The sequence below is a fragment of the Nilaparvata lugens genome, chromosome 13 (genome assembly GCF_014356525.2).
Source record: "Nilaparvata lugens isolate BPH chromosome 13, ASM1435652v1, whole genome shotgun sequence".
Lineage (NCBI taxonomy): Eukaryota > Metazoa > Arthropoda > Insecta > Hemiptera > Delphacidae > Nilaparvata > Nilaparvata lugens.
This window is the reverse complement of record NC_052516.1, coordinates 13,607,545-13,622,478: the sequence shown is the minus strand read 5'-3', so window position 1 is coordinate 13,622,478 and position 14,934 is coordinate 13,607,545. Positions and strand designations below refer to the sequence as shown.

The 14,934-nt window shown below is 32.4% G+C and overlaps 1 protein-coding gene across 1 annotated transcript in view; it reads left to right on the top strand.

Moving 5' to 3' along the window:
* LOC111060851 (ATP-dependent DNA helicase DDX11) overlaps positions 1-12,060 on the top strand; it is a 38,498-nt gene extending 26,438 nt beyond the window's left edge. The window contains exons 13-16 of the mRNA XM_039440358.1: positions 199-328; positions 2,319-2,449; positions 5,188-5,406; positions 10,973-12,060. Of these exons, the coding sequence (XP_039296292.1) occupies positions 199-328; positions 2,319-2,449; positions 5,188-5,406; positions 10,973-10,999 (507 nt within the window). The 3' untranslated portion in view covers positions 11,000-12,060. The remainder of the gene's footprint in view (positions 1-198; positions 329-2,318; positions 2,450-5,187; positions 5,407-10,972) is intronic.
* The last annotated feature ends 2,874 nt before the right edge of the window (positions 12,061-14,934 follow it).

Genomic DNA, 14,934 nt, shown 5'->3' with positions numbered 1-14,934 from the left:
GATCAAGTTATTAACATTTTGTTAATAACTTTGGTGTAAACCCAGCCTTATGATTAACTTTGAATATTATGATATACCATGTAATGTCAACAAATCAGATTATTTTAATCGAGTCTATTAAAATTGTGTTAATAACTTTGGTGTAAACGCAGCTTTAAATATTATGAATATTTTATGTTTTATTGTTTTCTGTTTCAGATATTCCGAGAACCCAAGAAGTCAAACCAAGTTGAAAAAGTTTTACAAGACTACGCCAAAACAATTAAAACCGCTTCTAGCGGTGTTACAAGCTCAAAAGTGAACGGTGCTTTATTGTTCAGTGTTGTTGGTGAGAAATTAATTAATTAAATTCAATAAATAAATTTATTAGAATAAATGGTCGATAAATCTCGGTAAATTGTGGTTTACTATCATAAATTAATTGTTTCTCTCAAAAAAGCTTCTAGTGCAATTTAAAAAAATGGTACACATTTTATTGATATTTGTTAAATTTCCTTGTATTAATACCTGAAATACCACATTTTGTAAAAAAATTATTCAAAAGTTATACTTTGCTTCGTCATTCTTAAGCTGGAATTACACCAAAGTTATTAACAAGATGTTAATAACTTTATCCTTATAGATTCTATTAGATTGAACCGAACTTGACAAACACATAATTAAGATCATCATGTGTATGATAAGATATGTTCAATCTAATAGAATCTATAAGGATTAAGTTATTGGATTAAGTTATTAACATTTTGTTATTAACTTTGATGTAAATGCAGCTTTAGGATTTGCTTCTAAATATTAGATCTTTTTCCAATTCCAAATCGTCTTCAAGCTACTACCTGCTTTCTAATCTGAAAATAAAAGCATATCAAAATATTCTACTGTTATGTACAACAAATGTTATATCAATACTTTTACTAATAATGTATAAATTAAATGAAATACACAATAATTGTATTTCACAAATAATATAGCTTTGGTGAAGGGAATTGGCAATATTATTCATATTATCCATTCATTGCTCATTACAATCATCAAAATCTTTATTGCCGAAAACATTGAACAATGTTATAACAACGTCAGTAGCTTAAAAATTACAACAGAGCATAAATAAAAGGCTACAAATTACACAAATAATACATAAATAAACAATTACACAAATAATGTACAGGAGCTTTCATTGGAATTAATCATCAGCTCAAATTAATTCCTGAAACAATTGAACAAATAAGTAGTTGTGTCAATTATAGGTTACTTAATTTAATATGAACTATCACGACATCACCTTCTCTACAATAATCAAGAAACTCGAGTGTAAAGTGTGAGTGTAAGTGTCTACAATCCCTAATTGAATGAATAATGGATTTATTGCCGAATACAATAAATATTTTTACAAATGAAATAATCATTAAATTACAATAGTTTTTGGCGTGACTGGAAAAAAAGCCTTGAGCTCCAGCCACGAGTTCTAAAAATAATAAATACGTTTTTTAATCTAATAACAGCAGTACAAATGATACAATTCTGTTGATGAATGATAATCTATGGATGTTGAGTTCTATCAATAATCAAGTACTTGATAAACAAAATATAGATGCCCAGAAAAATAATATAAAAATTGTCGAGTTTTAATAATTTTTACACAATTAATATTGCCAAAAATTGGTGATTCAGCCAACTCATTTTTCAATTTCAAAATAATAGTTTTGTTTTACCCACGCTTTTAGTAATCTCAATTTAGTTTTTGTTATTTTATCCTTAATAAAGTCTTCCGGAATTTTTTTATTAGTTTATTACTCTGATATTCAAATTGGTGTTTACTATAATATGTTAATGAAGTAAAATTAATATTGAAAGCATTTACTTCAGTTTGCCGTATATTATAAGGGATTATGCGACGGGAAAATTGGTTTAAATTAAATGTAAATGAAATATTTTCATACCAATCTTCAGCCTTTCTAATTAATTTGTTTGAATTTAGTATATTATATTTTTCCTCGTCAATTTTTATCTCTATTATTTATAGATAATAATAATATCGAGTGACCTGGCTGGCTCAGGTCTGGTGTCAGAGTTTTCAGGTCGCAGCTGATCAATTTCAGGGCCTCTGACATGACCTAACGACTGCTTTTTAGGCAGCCGGGACCGACGGCTTAACGTGTCCATCCGAAACACTTATAGATGAGAATCACTGAGATATTGCATTTATTCAAATGCAGTAGCAGAAGTGTTCGGGGTGATTCACAGCATTTAATTTGGATTTTCGTTTAATAATAATTATCTATTATTTATCAATAATGCTCATAATATTAATTGATTTTCAGGTGGAAAGTTGAGTGAAGGTCTAAATTTTTCCGACGACCTTGGAAGATGTGTGATACTATTTGGACTTCCTTACCCCAACATCAAATCGGCCCAACTTCAAGAGAAGATGTCGTATCTGTCTTCAGTCTACGTAAGAGTCTACATTTTGTAAATTATTGAATGAGTCCAAATGCTATTATGTATATTGTAATCTGTTGTATTGTAATCTGACGAAGGCAACGCAAACTGGAACACACGGAAGTATGTAGACAGACGGATGAGAGATTCCTCTCTAGGTATTTGAATTTTGCAATACTTACAGATGTCCGTCTGTCTGTTTACGTATGTCTGTTGCCGTGTGCGTTTGTCTTGAGGTGAAGCTTTCCTTGACAGCTATCCTCTATTTCAAGAAGCAGACTAAAGGCTTTCCAAACTTTCATCTGCTGGCGTCTTACGAAAAACTGGCATCACTTTTCAACTTATCTCATTTTTACTTTCCTTGCCCTATTACCATAGGTAAGGAAAGTATTGCTTTCCAAAAAAATTGAGGTACCCTAATTTCAAGTTTTCTATACGTTTCATTGAATGATGTTTTAGATTTTAATTCAATTTTTGTATAATTTTGTTGAAAGACAAAGGAGTTGAAGAGCATTTACGAGAATCTTCATATGAATAATGTCCATATAACAGACCTAAGCTATTCCAAGTGATAAATATCACAAGATATTATTCTATTTAATCTTTCAGATTTACACGTCTTCTAGAAAAGTACCACAGACATAAGCCCAAAACGGTTCTAATACTTATTTATACTACACTTCAAAAGTAGCTGTGTTTTATGTCACTCTCATATTTAAGAGTTAAACTCCACTTTACAACCCAAAACAAACAAATTTAAAATCCAAAAATACTATAAAATGGATAAAATCAATTACAAACACTTGACTAAGTCCAAACTTTGAAGAAGATATAGAATTTCGAGACCAAAAGATCAAACATACATAACTTGTGTGATAAATATTACTAATAAAAATCTTGTATTAAAATAATAATTTTCGAATAAAGTATTTCAATAGAAATGCCTTGAAAGCTGAAACTATAGTCTGTGTAAAATAAGTTGAGACTTGGCCCTCCATCCGAAGAAATTACAAGATTGCCAATTCGTGTGAAATTGCAACTTTCTCAAATTTCCAATTCAACGTCAGAATTGGATGTAGAATATCATCCCCGATATCCTAGTAGTGCTAAAAAAGGTTCAGGGTTGAAGGATTGAAAGAAAATTTAACTTTTATGATGAAATTGGAAAGATCGCAAAGATTTGTTTTTCTTTTGAATATCACTTCCCTCAGAATCATGGGGCGTCGTAATGCGTAATATTTTTATATCAAATTAACGGGGAGAATGTCTCCTTTTTATTCGTGTCTGTATCATTTTTATCCGACCCATAGTTACTTTTTAATTAATGATTATGTTCATCAATGTCGAGACATTTCGAGCAGAAAACATGAAATTTTTGACATGCTGGAAACGTATTTGTTTCGAAAGATGAGTGGGTGGTGAAAGCGAGAAAGTTTCTCAGAAATAATTGAAATTATTTTTTCAATTATCAAAAGTACTCGGAAGAACGTATTTTGGTCTCCAATGAATTTTAAAGTTAGGAGAGCGGCTGCATGTTATGCATTGTGTACTAAATTGTATGCTAAAGGCTGACAATTCAGAAGATATTTGACTGAATTATTTCAAGCGCAAGCAGCTGATTGCCTCTAGAAAGGCTGTAATGAAACACTGCTTGGATTATTCGAGGCGAGGTTGTCATTTTTACTTTCCTTGCCCTATTACCATAGTAAGGAAAGTATTGCTTTCCGAAAAAAATTAAGGTACCCCAATTTCTAAATTTCTATACGTTTCAAGGTCCCCTGAGTCCAAAAAAGTGGTTTTTCGGTATTGGTCTGTATGTGTGTGTGTGTGTGTGTGTGTGTGTGTGTGGTGTGTGTGTGTGTGTGGTGTGTGTGTGTGTGTGTGTGTATGTGTGTGTGTGTGTGTGTGTATGAGTGTATGTGCGTCTGTGTACACGATATCTCATCTCCCAATTAACGGAATGACTTGAAATTTGGAACTTAAGGTCCTTACACTATAAGGATCCGACACGAACAATTTCGATCAAATGCGATTCAAGATGGCGGCTAAAATGGCGAAAATGTTGTCAAAAACAGGATTTTTCGTGATTTTCTCGAAAACGGCTCCAACGATTTTGATCAAATTCATACCTAAAATAGAAATTTATAAGCTCTATCAACTGTCACAAGTCCCATATCTGTAAAAATTTCAGGAGCTCCGCCCCATCTATGCAAAGTTTGATTTTAGATTCCCAATTATCAGGCTTCAGATACAATTCAAACAAAAAAAATCGAGTGGAAAAGATTGAGCATGAAAATCTCTACAATTGATGTTCAGTAACATTTTCACCTAAAATTGAAAATAAGCTCGAAATTCCAGAAAATGTGATTATCCAATTACAAACTGTTGGTAACTGTTGATTGTATTGATTGATTCACTATGAAGAGATAGCAGACCTCGTATGTCTGCAGCGTTATTGTCCTGTCACCAGCTGGCTTGGATCTTGAAATAGTAGACTTGAGTTGCGCGGGAGCACTAGCGTCAGTTGATCAATTCTCATAACGGCAAGGAAAGTTGTGTGAGTGCGCCACACCAGATTTTCACTATTTAATATCGGGGCACCGAGCTTCGCTTGTTATTTTTATTTATTGATAAACAGAACACAATTCACAGACTATAGTAGTGTTTATATAAAAACGTTTTAAACAAATGGTTATATGTAGTTATTTCTATATTTATTAAATATTTTTTTAATGTTTGTTCACCTTTTAGGGAAACAAAGCGGGTGATGAACACTACGAGAACCTCTGCATGAAAGCGGTAAACCAAACCATAGGACGTGCAATTCGCCATATGGGAGACTACGCCACCATATGGTTGGTAGATAAGAGATTCTCAAGGCCGACGATACAGTCTCAACTGCCGGAATGGATTCAAACGTCGCTGGTCTCTGAGAGTCTGTTCGGTCCTGCTGTGGGAGCCACTGCCAGGGTGAGATTTGACATAGATTTAGGGTGATACCATATCAGGCGGTTTTTCAAACGAGTCGGCAGGGCAGGCAGCTCTCCGATTGGCTGATTATCAGCTGATTCCCGAACGACAACCCAATCAGCCAGGGTTGCCGACTCATCTGAAAACCCCTGATGTGGTCTCGCCCTTGAAGCCGTTTGCACACAGCAAGTTTACCCGGAATCTCTGTTTAAACATGATCAAATCAATATTAAGTTTAATTTGTTACTAGCAGGTAACCCATGCTCCGAAATGGTTTATTAAAAGCTTGACTAACTGAAAACTTGACCTACTGAGATAATAAAGAATTCAAAATAGGCCTATAACAATTCTCGGTAAATTAAGAGTTAATATTCAAAATTTCAAGTTAATCAGTCCAGTAGTTGAGACGTGATGATGTGTCATTCGTGAATTTTCTATCCCGTTCGTGTATGAGCCCTTTCCTTTATTATATTATAGATAGTGCGATTCTGATATATTTAAACACCTGCTGATTCAATTCATTTTAAACTTCCACTATGAAAACTGCACTTGATAAAATTGGCCTCGTTTGGTTGCACAAAAGCTTGTTAAATTTTAACCTTGATTAAATGCCACGAGGATCAATCAGAGAAGCATTGTTTCCAAAAAAGTCTTCTCTGATTGGTTCACATGGCTTTTAATCATTATTAAAATTCAACAGGCTTTTCTGCAACCGAAAATGAATTGAGCCAGCTCACACCTTGATGTATCACGACACCGTGACTACAGACACGACAGATCTCTCTTCAACAGATTTCAAATCAGCGCTTAAGCTCTGCTAGTGGCATGCGCATCGCAGGAGAATTTGAAGCATAGGGCTTTTTTAGAGGTATACAACTTTAATTTGAGGAGATATCCTTATAATATTCTACCAGATCAAGGTTGTTTTTCGGTACTTCAAAATTATTTATTTCATATGTGAATATTTCTCATGTTTGGTTTCGAAGCATCTCATCTTGAAAATCTACTTTGTGAAAATAATTAAGGACTGAAAATTCTATGACGTGAACAACTACAAGACTCAACCTATTTCGGACTATGTGTAACCTTATCTAAATTTGGGATAGGAATAGCAAAAGGTTACCTCATTTTTTCTCTCCCTATCATTTCGATGATGTACTTATTGTATGAATGAATAAATAATAAAGGATTAGATTAATTTGGCATTACTGTTCAAGATGGCGACCGATTCAACAGTTGTTGAGTGATTTATTCTCAGTTTTGTTTGACAATTCATCATGAATAAAGTTACCCCTAAACAATGCTTGTAAATAGTGCAATTTTATTTAGAAAATAACGGTTCTATGCGGAATACGTATCATCCCTTCATCCATTTTATCGTCGACAAAATCGTCCATCAGGGCAGTTAATTCGGTTAAACACGGGACGTGGTAAACGTAACCACAACGTTTACTATTATTGATAACTCGCATCCCTAGAGACGCTGTACGGTGGGTAAAAAAGTAGCTATTACTATTTTAGGGCGTAGTATTGAGTAAGCCCCGAATGTATCCATCCGCCATCGAGCACAGGAATTGGATATGTGTCCAACCACTTTATGGAAGAATAATAACTTTATCATTCCTTAATTGAACAAATAAAATCAAATTGGTTTTTATTATCATGATTTCAGGGTACAAATATTCATATTATACTACAACAACGTTACATCTTCTGCAACCAAACAATCATAAATAAAACTTACAGTTGAACTAAAAAATTAATCATTATAACTAAATCTAGTTGTTATTATATCGTAGCTCCAGAAAATACAACATTATATTCTAAAAAACTTCATGAAAACTTCCCACAAAGGCAAAGCCTGTGTGTGGAAGAGGGTCTTGGCGATGATTGGCTAACGTCGGACTGACCCCATACTTGCATCTATCACATTCTTGGGTAAACCAGGTATTAATATCAGAGAAAATTTGAAGTTTAAAGGATTTTAAGTATAAAAGATGTAAACATTTAGAGTTAAATTTGGACTATCATTACACGACATTTGCTTTATTTATACAATGAATGAAGTATCACTTCTATATTTGTCCTCCCAATCTCCTTTAACCAGTCATTAACATTTTTTTATAAATATTTTTGGATTTACCTTCGGTATTACGTAGATTTTTAGGCAGATTTCTATACAGAGTGTGTGCTATATAATAAGTATTAGTAGTGGAATGAGTTTTGACTAGCCTTGGAACTTGGATTCCTATTGCTTCTGACGAACGAGTTCGATAGCTGTGCTCAATTTTCTTAAACATATCTTTATGATTTTTGTACATGTATAATAATATATTTCTTACATAAATTTGCCTTATACCTAAAACATTGAATTCTTCAAAAATTTCATCAGTAGGAGTGCGTATACGTTTTCTTAATGCTGTTTTAATAATAGATTTCTGTGTAACTTCCAAGGGTTTTAGTAATGTTTTATAGGCACCCCCATAAGCTAAAATTCCCATTTCGATAAGTGACTGGACATAAGAAAAATAAATATTTCGTAGCTCTTTTAGTGATAGAATTTTGTTTAATTGGTAAAAAATGTAAATGGCTTTGCGAATTTTACTTTTCAAGAATGCAATATGAGCCGACCAATTCAATTTCTCATCTATCATTACTCCTAAATATTTATAAGCTAATACACTTTCAATCGGTTCACAGTTACATTGTATATTGGTAGGTTCAGTACAAGAATGTAGAGTGATGTTATTAATTCTGTCTTCTTGCCTTCTTCTGGAAAAAATTTCTATGAATTTAGATTTCTTAATATTTAAAGTCAATATGTTATTTCAAACCATTTCTTCAAGAGATGAAGATCTGATGTAGCGTTTTGTAAAGTTCTTGTTTATTTTTACCAGTCACATGTATTGCTGTGTCGTCAGCAAATAAAAATAGATTTCCCTTGATTGGAACTTTTGACACATTATTAACATTATTAACATAGATTAAAAACAGTAAGGGACCCAAAGTACTTCCTTGGACCACACCATACTCTATTACATTTGGTTTACTATCTACTCCTAATATTTGAACAATTTGTTTTCTATCAGAAAGATAACTTTTGAACCATTGATATGAAATATCACGAATTCCAGTAAAATCGAGTTTTTCAGCAGTTTTTGTCGGTCAACGGAATCGAAGGTCTTTGCCAAATCGAGAAATATTACTAAACTTTGCAGATTAACACTTGAAGCCTGATCAATCTCTTGCGTCAGGCTGAAAAGAGCATCAGAAATATTTTTGTTTTTCCTGAAACCGAAATGTTTGTTAGTTAGAATGTTGTTGGTTTCAATGTAATCACTCAATTGATGTTTAACTATGTTTTCCAAAACTTTATAAAAAACACTTAACAAAGAAATCGGTCTATAGTTAGTTACTCTTTTCAGACTTATCTCCATTTTTGAACAGTCGGAAAATTTCGTCTATCTTAAAAGTATCTGGAAAGATGCCTTGTGAGATACTCAAGTTGTATATGTACTTTAGAGGCTTTACGAATAATTTTATATGTTGTTTAAAAATTTTAGTAGATATACCATCATGACCCGGTGCAGACATTCCTCTCAGTTCTAAAACAGTGCGCAAAATATCATTATCAGTAACCTCTTTGAAGTGGAATGCGGTTTTCGAACAATAGTCTTCATCATTAATAATATAATCACCTCTAGAATTTACCTTTTCATGAGGGTAACCGTCCACTGGAACCGTATTCAACCGATCCGTTCGGTCGCTGGATCGGACGAATCTGCCGGCCGTTGATTCGGCCGTCGGCCGTCCATTGGAACCGTTTACGTCAGTCTAGTTGCCAATTATTGAATTAACTAACTACTATCATAGCCAAAAAAATCATAAACAATGATTATATTGAGATTTTGAAAATTGAATAAACAAATATCCACTAAATTAGTTATTCATTACAATAATTTTACCTTCAGATCCCATTTGTTCAGCAATCTTTGTCCTCAGATTCCTATGAACATCACGACGATGATATCTTTTGTCTCGCATATCACACAATGGAACATGCTCTTGAACCAAACTTATCAACTATTCATTGTCCATAGTTACAGAACAATTTCAAAAAACAAACAAGACTGTGAAACAATTTCAGGTTAGGAACACTTTGTTGTCTCAGCTCGACTAGTTAGTTTGGCCGGATAGAGCCGGAAAATCCCATTTAATTCGGATCGAAAAATTGATCGGCCGGAGACGGCCGTATGAACCTGTTGCAATGGACGAACATCTATTCCTTTGTTTGTAGGGGGATCGTTCGGTCGCGTTCGGTAGTTTTCGGCCGATGCTAGTTCGGATGAAAACGGTTCTAGTGGACGGCCCACCTGATGTCGGGAAGCTGTGGTTTCAACAAGACGGCGCAACTTGTCACACAGCTTGTGTCACAATCGATTTATTGAAAGACACGTTTTGTGACCATCTAATTTCTTTTGGACTTGTGAATTGGCCTCCAGGGTCTTTTGTTTCAACACCGCTAGACCACTTTCTGTGGGGCTATGTGAAGTCATTGATCTATGCGGATGAGCCACAAATGCTTGACCATTCGGAAGACAACATTCCCTGTGTTATTGCTGCCTATATACGGACACAGATGTTGGAAAAGCAATAGAAAATTGGACTACATCCGAGCCAGCCGTGGCGGTTATATGCCAGAAATCAAATTCAAAATGTAATGCCACAAGATTGTCTGTTTATTAAAAAAATTATGTCAGTTGAATCATACAATGTTTTTTATTGCAATTTGAAGTTCAATACCTATAAAAAAGCAACCGTTACCTAATCGTTTATGTAAACAAATTGTTATAAGTGTAAAAAATCGCTGTGAAAAATGCATTGACGTTAGTGAAAGAATTTTGAACAACTCTTTCAAGTTTACAACCCACATGTATGTGTAATGTATAATTAGTTTCAATGAAAATTTATTTTGAATGAAAAAGACTAAGAAATTGTCAAAAAACCAAAGATTTATAATTCTGTGGTTTTTGATAATTTCTTAGTCTTTTTCATATGAATAATTACCACAACATCAACTTCTCAACTACCGTACACAAAAAGTGAAAATTTATTATTATTGATAAGCTTCTAAATAAATATTAACAAAAACTAATATTTGTAGTTCTCATAAGTTATTATTATTTTACTTTTTTTGTGTAGTTGAGAAGTTGATATTGTGGTAATTATTCATATTGAATGAAAAAGACTAAGAAATTGTCAAAAACCACTGATTTATTGATAATTAGAAAGACCGGTTTCGGTTATTACACCATTGTCAATCTCTGATAAACTGAAATTTGACTGAAATAAGCTCTGATAAAGAGTTTATCAGAGATTGACAATGGTGTAATAACCGAAACCGGTCTTTCTGATTATCAGTAAATCAGTGGTTTTTGACAATTTCTTAGTCTTTTTCATTCAATATTTTACTTTTGTTAATATTTAGATAATAGAAGAATTATGTAACTTATTTTAAAATAACTAGAATAATTTTTTTCATAAATCTTTCTTTTTTCTGTTTCAGTTCTTTGCAAAGAGGAAGAAGAGTTAATGTAATTATCACTTCATTTATTTATTGTAAACAATCCTACCAATTATTATGTTTAATTTATGTAAGCTTTGTTTCTTATCAATGATTTGCGTTATTTTAAAATTATTTTTATTTTCATCTAATTTAGTTACCTGTGTTGTAATTTGCCTTTAGAGAATTGAACAACTTTAATCCGCTGAATTATTCTACAATAATCACGTCTATATAAAATTGATACATCTATATCATTACATGTTTGATACATCTATAGTACGGTCCACGTTATAATGTCAGTATTTGATTAACATTGGTCTTGCTATCCTTGTCTATCATTCGATAAAGCTGATAGCGCTATCCTTTTCTAGCTCCACAACGCTACCAGATCGTTATTCAACAATTTAGAAATATAATCTGGCAAGGCAGAGAATCAACAACGCCGTTCTCGTATCCTTTTTCACTGCCATTATAACGTGGACCTCACTATATATCTGTATTGCTTACCTTATCCAATAAATAAATATCAAATTCAGAGGTATAGTTGAGTGAACAATTTTCCAATAGTGAACAATCTATTGAATCTATTTTATAATACAATTCATTATTCACCGTATATTCTTTATCAAATTAATTCAGTAATACAGCTTAAAGCAAGCTTTGCTCAGAGCTTAGCATGAAATAATCTTCTGGTGAATAAGTCAATATCACACTATCATTATACAATTTGTAATCATGTATAAATTGAAATACCTATCATCATCATAATCATCATCCATCATGGACTAGGCTTGTAAAGCCTGTTCCAGTGTCCACCGCTTCTGATATGTCTCTTTTTCCATCCAACTGCAACTTCCAAGCTTGTTGTACCTATTTAAAATATGAAGGTATTTATTGAAACCCTACTCAGCACTTTAACCATGAAGAGAATAAAGACCTAGGCTAGTTATTTATTTTTTATGCTGTATGTTTTATTTTTATGCTTTATGTTTTATTTTTTATGCTTTAGGCTATGTTTCATTTTTATCCTTTTTGTTCTGTTTATTTTTTTATTGATGTGATAATAAATAATTATTGATTTATATTCAGTTATATTTTTAGTTTCTATCGTACTCTCTTATACCTCAATTTGGTTTGGCTTTAGTTCTGTATACTATTCATGGATTTATCTACTCTTTTCCTAAAATTATTGTAGATTAACAAGTACATCTACTTAAATTCTTTTATTATTAATTTTACAGCATAATTAACAGAAAACAAGGTAGTTTTTATGTATTTTTTATTGAATACAGTTTCTACTATATTGTTATCTAGTCTTGAGACTATTGAGCAAAATTTATGTATCCCAATTTAGGCTTCTATTGTTTGTTTAACTGCAATAAAATAAGCATTTCAATGTTCTACTACTTAATTCATAGAGAGAATAATACTACAGTATTTAAGTAAATTGAGGAATAATATTCTTCTACTTATTGGAAAGATACTCAATACTTCAGCAAATCATATAGGAATTACTCTTATCAATGAATATTATCATAGCCACCTCTAATATAAGTAAACCACCTGTATTAGACGTGGTTATATGATATTATCTATCGAAGAAGCAAGATACTTCTTCATATATAGGTAGAAGAATATTACTTCTTTATCGGTGGTACAGTATGAGCATCATTGAAGTACCAGGTTAAAAGCTTTGTAGTAAGAATTAGTGTCGAGTTTATTTCAATATTGGTATACCGTATTTTGAGTTTGTTCTGTTGTAATATCGAGGAGGCTCCTGTCTGCGCTAGAATGGGTGACCGCATATTTATAATTTGGCTATTGTATTCCATTTGAGTGGAATTTAAAAACATCTCATAGTTCATCTGGAAAAATAACATCTGTAAAGAATAATTCCTCAAAATATTATAATTAAAAAAGATTAGTAAAAGTTATAGATTGGTTCATCTTGACCTCTGAATTGGGTACATAGCATTTAAACATGGTAGACCTACAGTTTGAGTAGGCTATGTTCCCAACAGCCTTATATCAATATGCTGAGTAAGATTGTTCCTTCTGACTTTACTATAAAATTGACCATTGAAAAGTTGAAAAAATTGAGGGTGTACTAACGAATTTTCCACATGCATAACTGAGTGAAGGACTCAAATGTACCGTACTTGATGTACGGTAATAAGTTAAAGTACCTACTTGTATAAAGTATCAAGTTGAAGTTCTGTTGAATTTGATTAGCGTTCAAGTAGCCCGTAGAAAAAACACAAGGACAAAACGTGAATTTAGCAAGTCAATTATTGTTTTCAAGCCAAAGAAATTCCCAAAAACCTATTATTGGGGCATTCACTGTCATTTCCAAGGTAATTATTTTACCGGTAACGTACCATTTTTGAAACTACTTATATCCAACACTACAATAAATTATTTCAAGATTTTTAACATACATTCTGATTAAATATATCAATTCCACAATATATTGTGAAATTGAGATTATTCAAAGACGTGAATTACACTAATTATTCTGAGAATAATTTTTATCGTATTACCGATACCGGTGCAATATAGATTCAAAATTTTAAAAGTGCCGCGCTACCGCCTTTGCTGTGACGTATCACCACACCCAGAGACGGATTGTGCGACTACTCCCCATTATTTATCGACTACGCCCCAATTGTATTCCAGTTTTCATCTAATTTTACCCTGTTTGAGATAAAACTTAATTAAAAGCTTGTCTGATACCGGCTAAATTTATTTTTTTGAACTCTATTAAAGAATAAAAATGCTTACTTTTATCCGAATTTGGAAATTAGTAACAATGGAATTGTAGGATTGTGGAGACCCCTCTAGGAAGTTCCACAATTTTGGTGAGTTGCGCATGAGCATTGCTTCTGTCTTCCTCTTTCTTCCGTGGCACTTGGAGGTGAGTAGAAGTTGGTGTTTTAGTGAACGATATTTATCAGTTTTTAACTAAAATTGTGATTGCCATCCACTTTCAGGTATCTATTTATTTGAAAATATTATTTATAAAGTTAATCCAGAACCATTAGTTTTGCCGATATTCTAAATTTTACTTTGATAATATTCATCTTTCGCGATTCCACTTCACGTTTGCCGAAGCCGGTCGTATGGTGGTAGCTTACAACTAACATTTTGTTATAATTTGTAAGTTATTACATGTATAACATCAATAATTTTGTAGTTTTAACCCATAATATTGAATTACAATTCAAAATTTCTTCTAATTTTACAATTTTACTTGTATGTAACTTGAACTTTCAATACCACGTTTTCACAAGTCGCCATGTTAGCTTCTTTTACCATTATTGATTGCATAAAAGCCTTTTGATGTATTAATTTTTACTTTTTTGTGTAGTTTTATTCATTTTGTTGATGTTTTGACTTATTTCTTGAAGAATTATTCTTTCTTATGGGTTAATGAACCTTATAAAGAAATCGATAGAGCACCCCCGGATAAAGTGGCCCTTACACCATAAGTTGCCTTGTCGACCCACGTCATCTAATTATTTTATACTTTCTAATACTTTCCTTTAGATCATTTGTTGAATCATTCTCGATTTAGAATTTTGAAGTTGTCACATTTTTATTGGTTACTTGTTTTAAGGCCATACTTGGCCGGAACTTTGAAACTACCATTGTTGGCCGATTAAAATTCAATTTGATAATCACATTGTAAGTTTAACTCAAATTTGAATTATTTATCGATAATTTTCTCTTTTTTGATCACTGCTGGTTTCTCACCTAATAACTTAACTCTATTGATTTTGATTTGAGCTTCCATCTGTAAAACTGAAAATCCCGTATGTCGATCCTGTAACTGTTTTCTAAGTTAGGCCTACTCCTATCACCATAAATGATAAAAATTCAGTTTACCTCAATACTAAATTTACAATAGTATTTATCTTAAATATGTGGATACCTCAAATTTTCATGTGGGTCATTGACTTCAG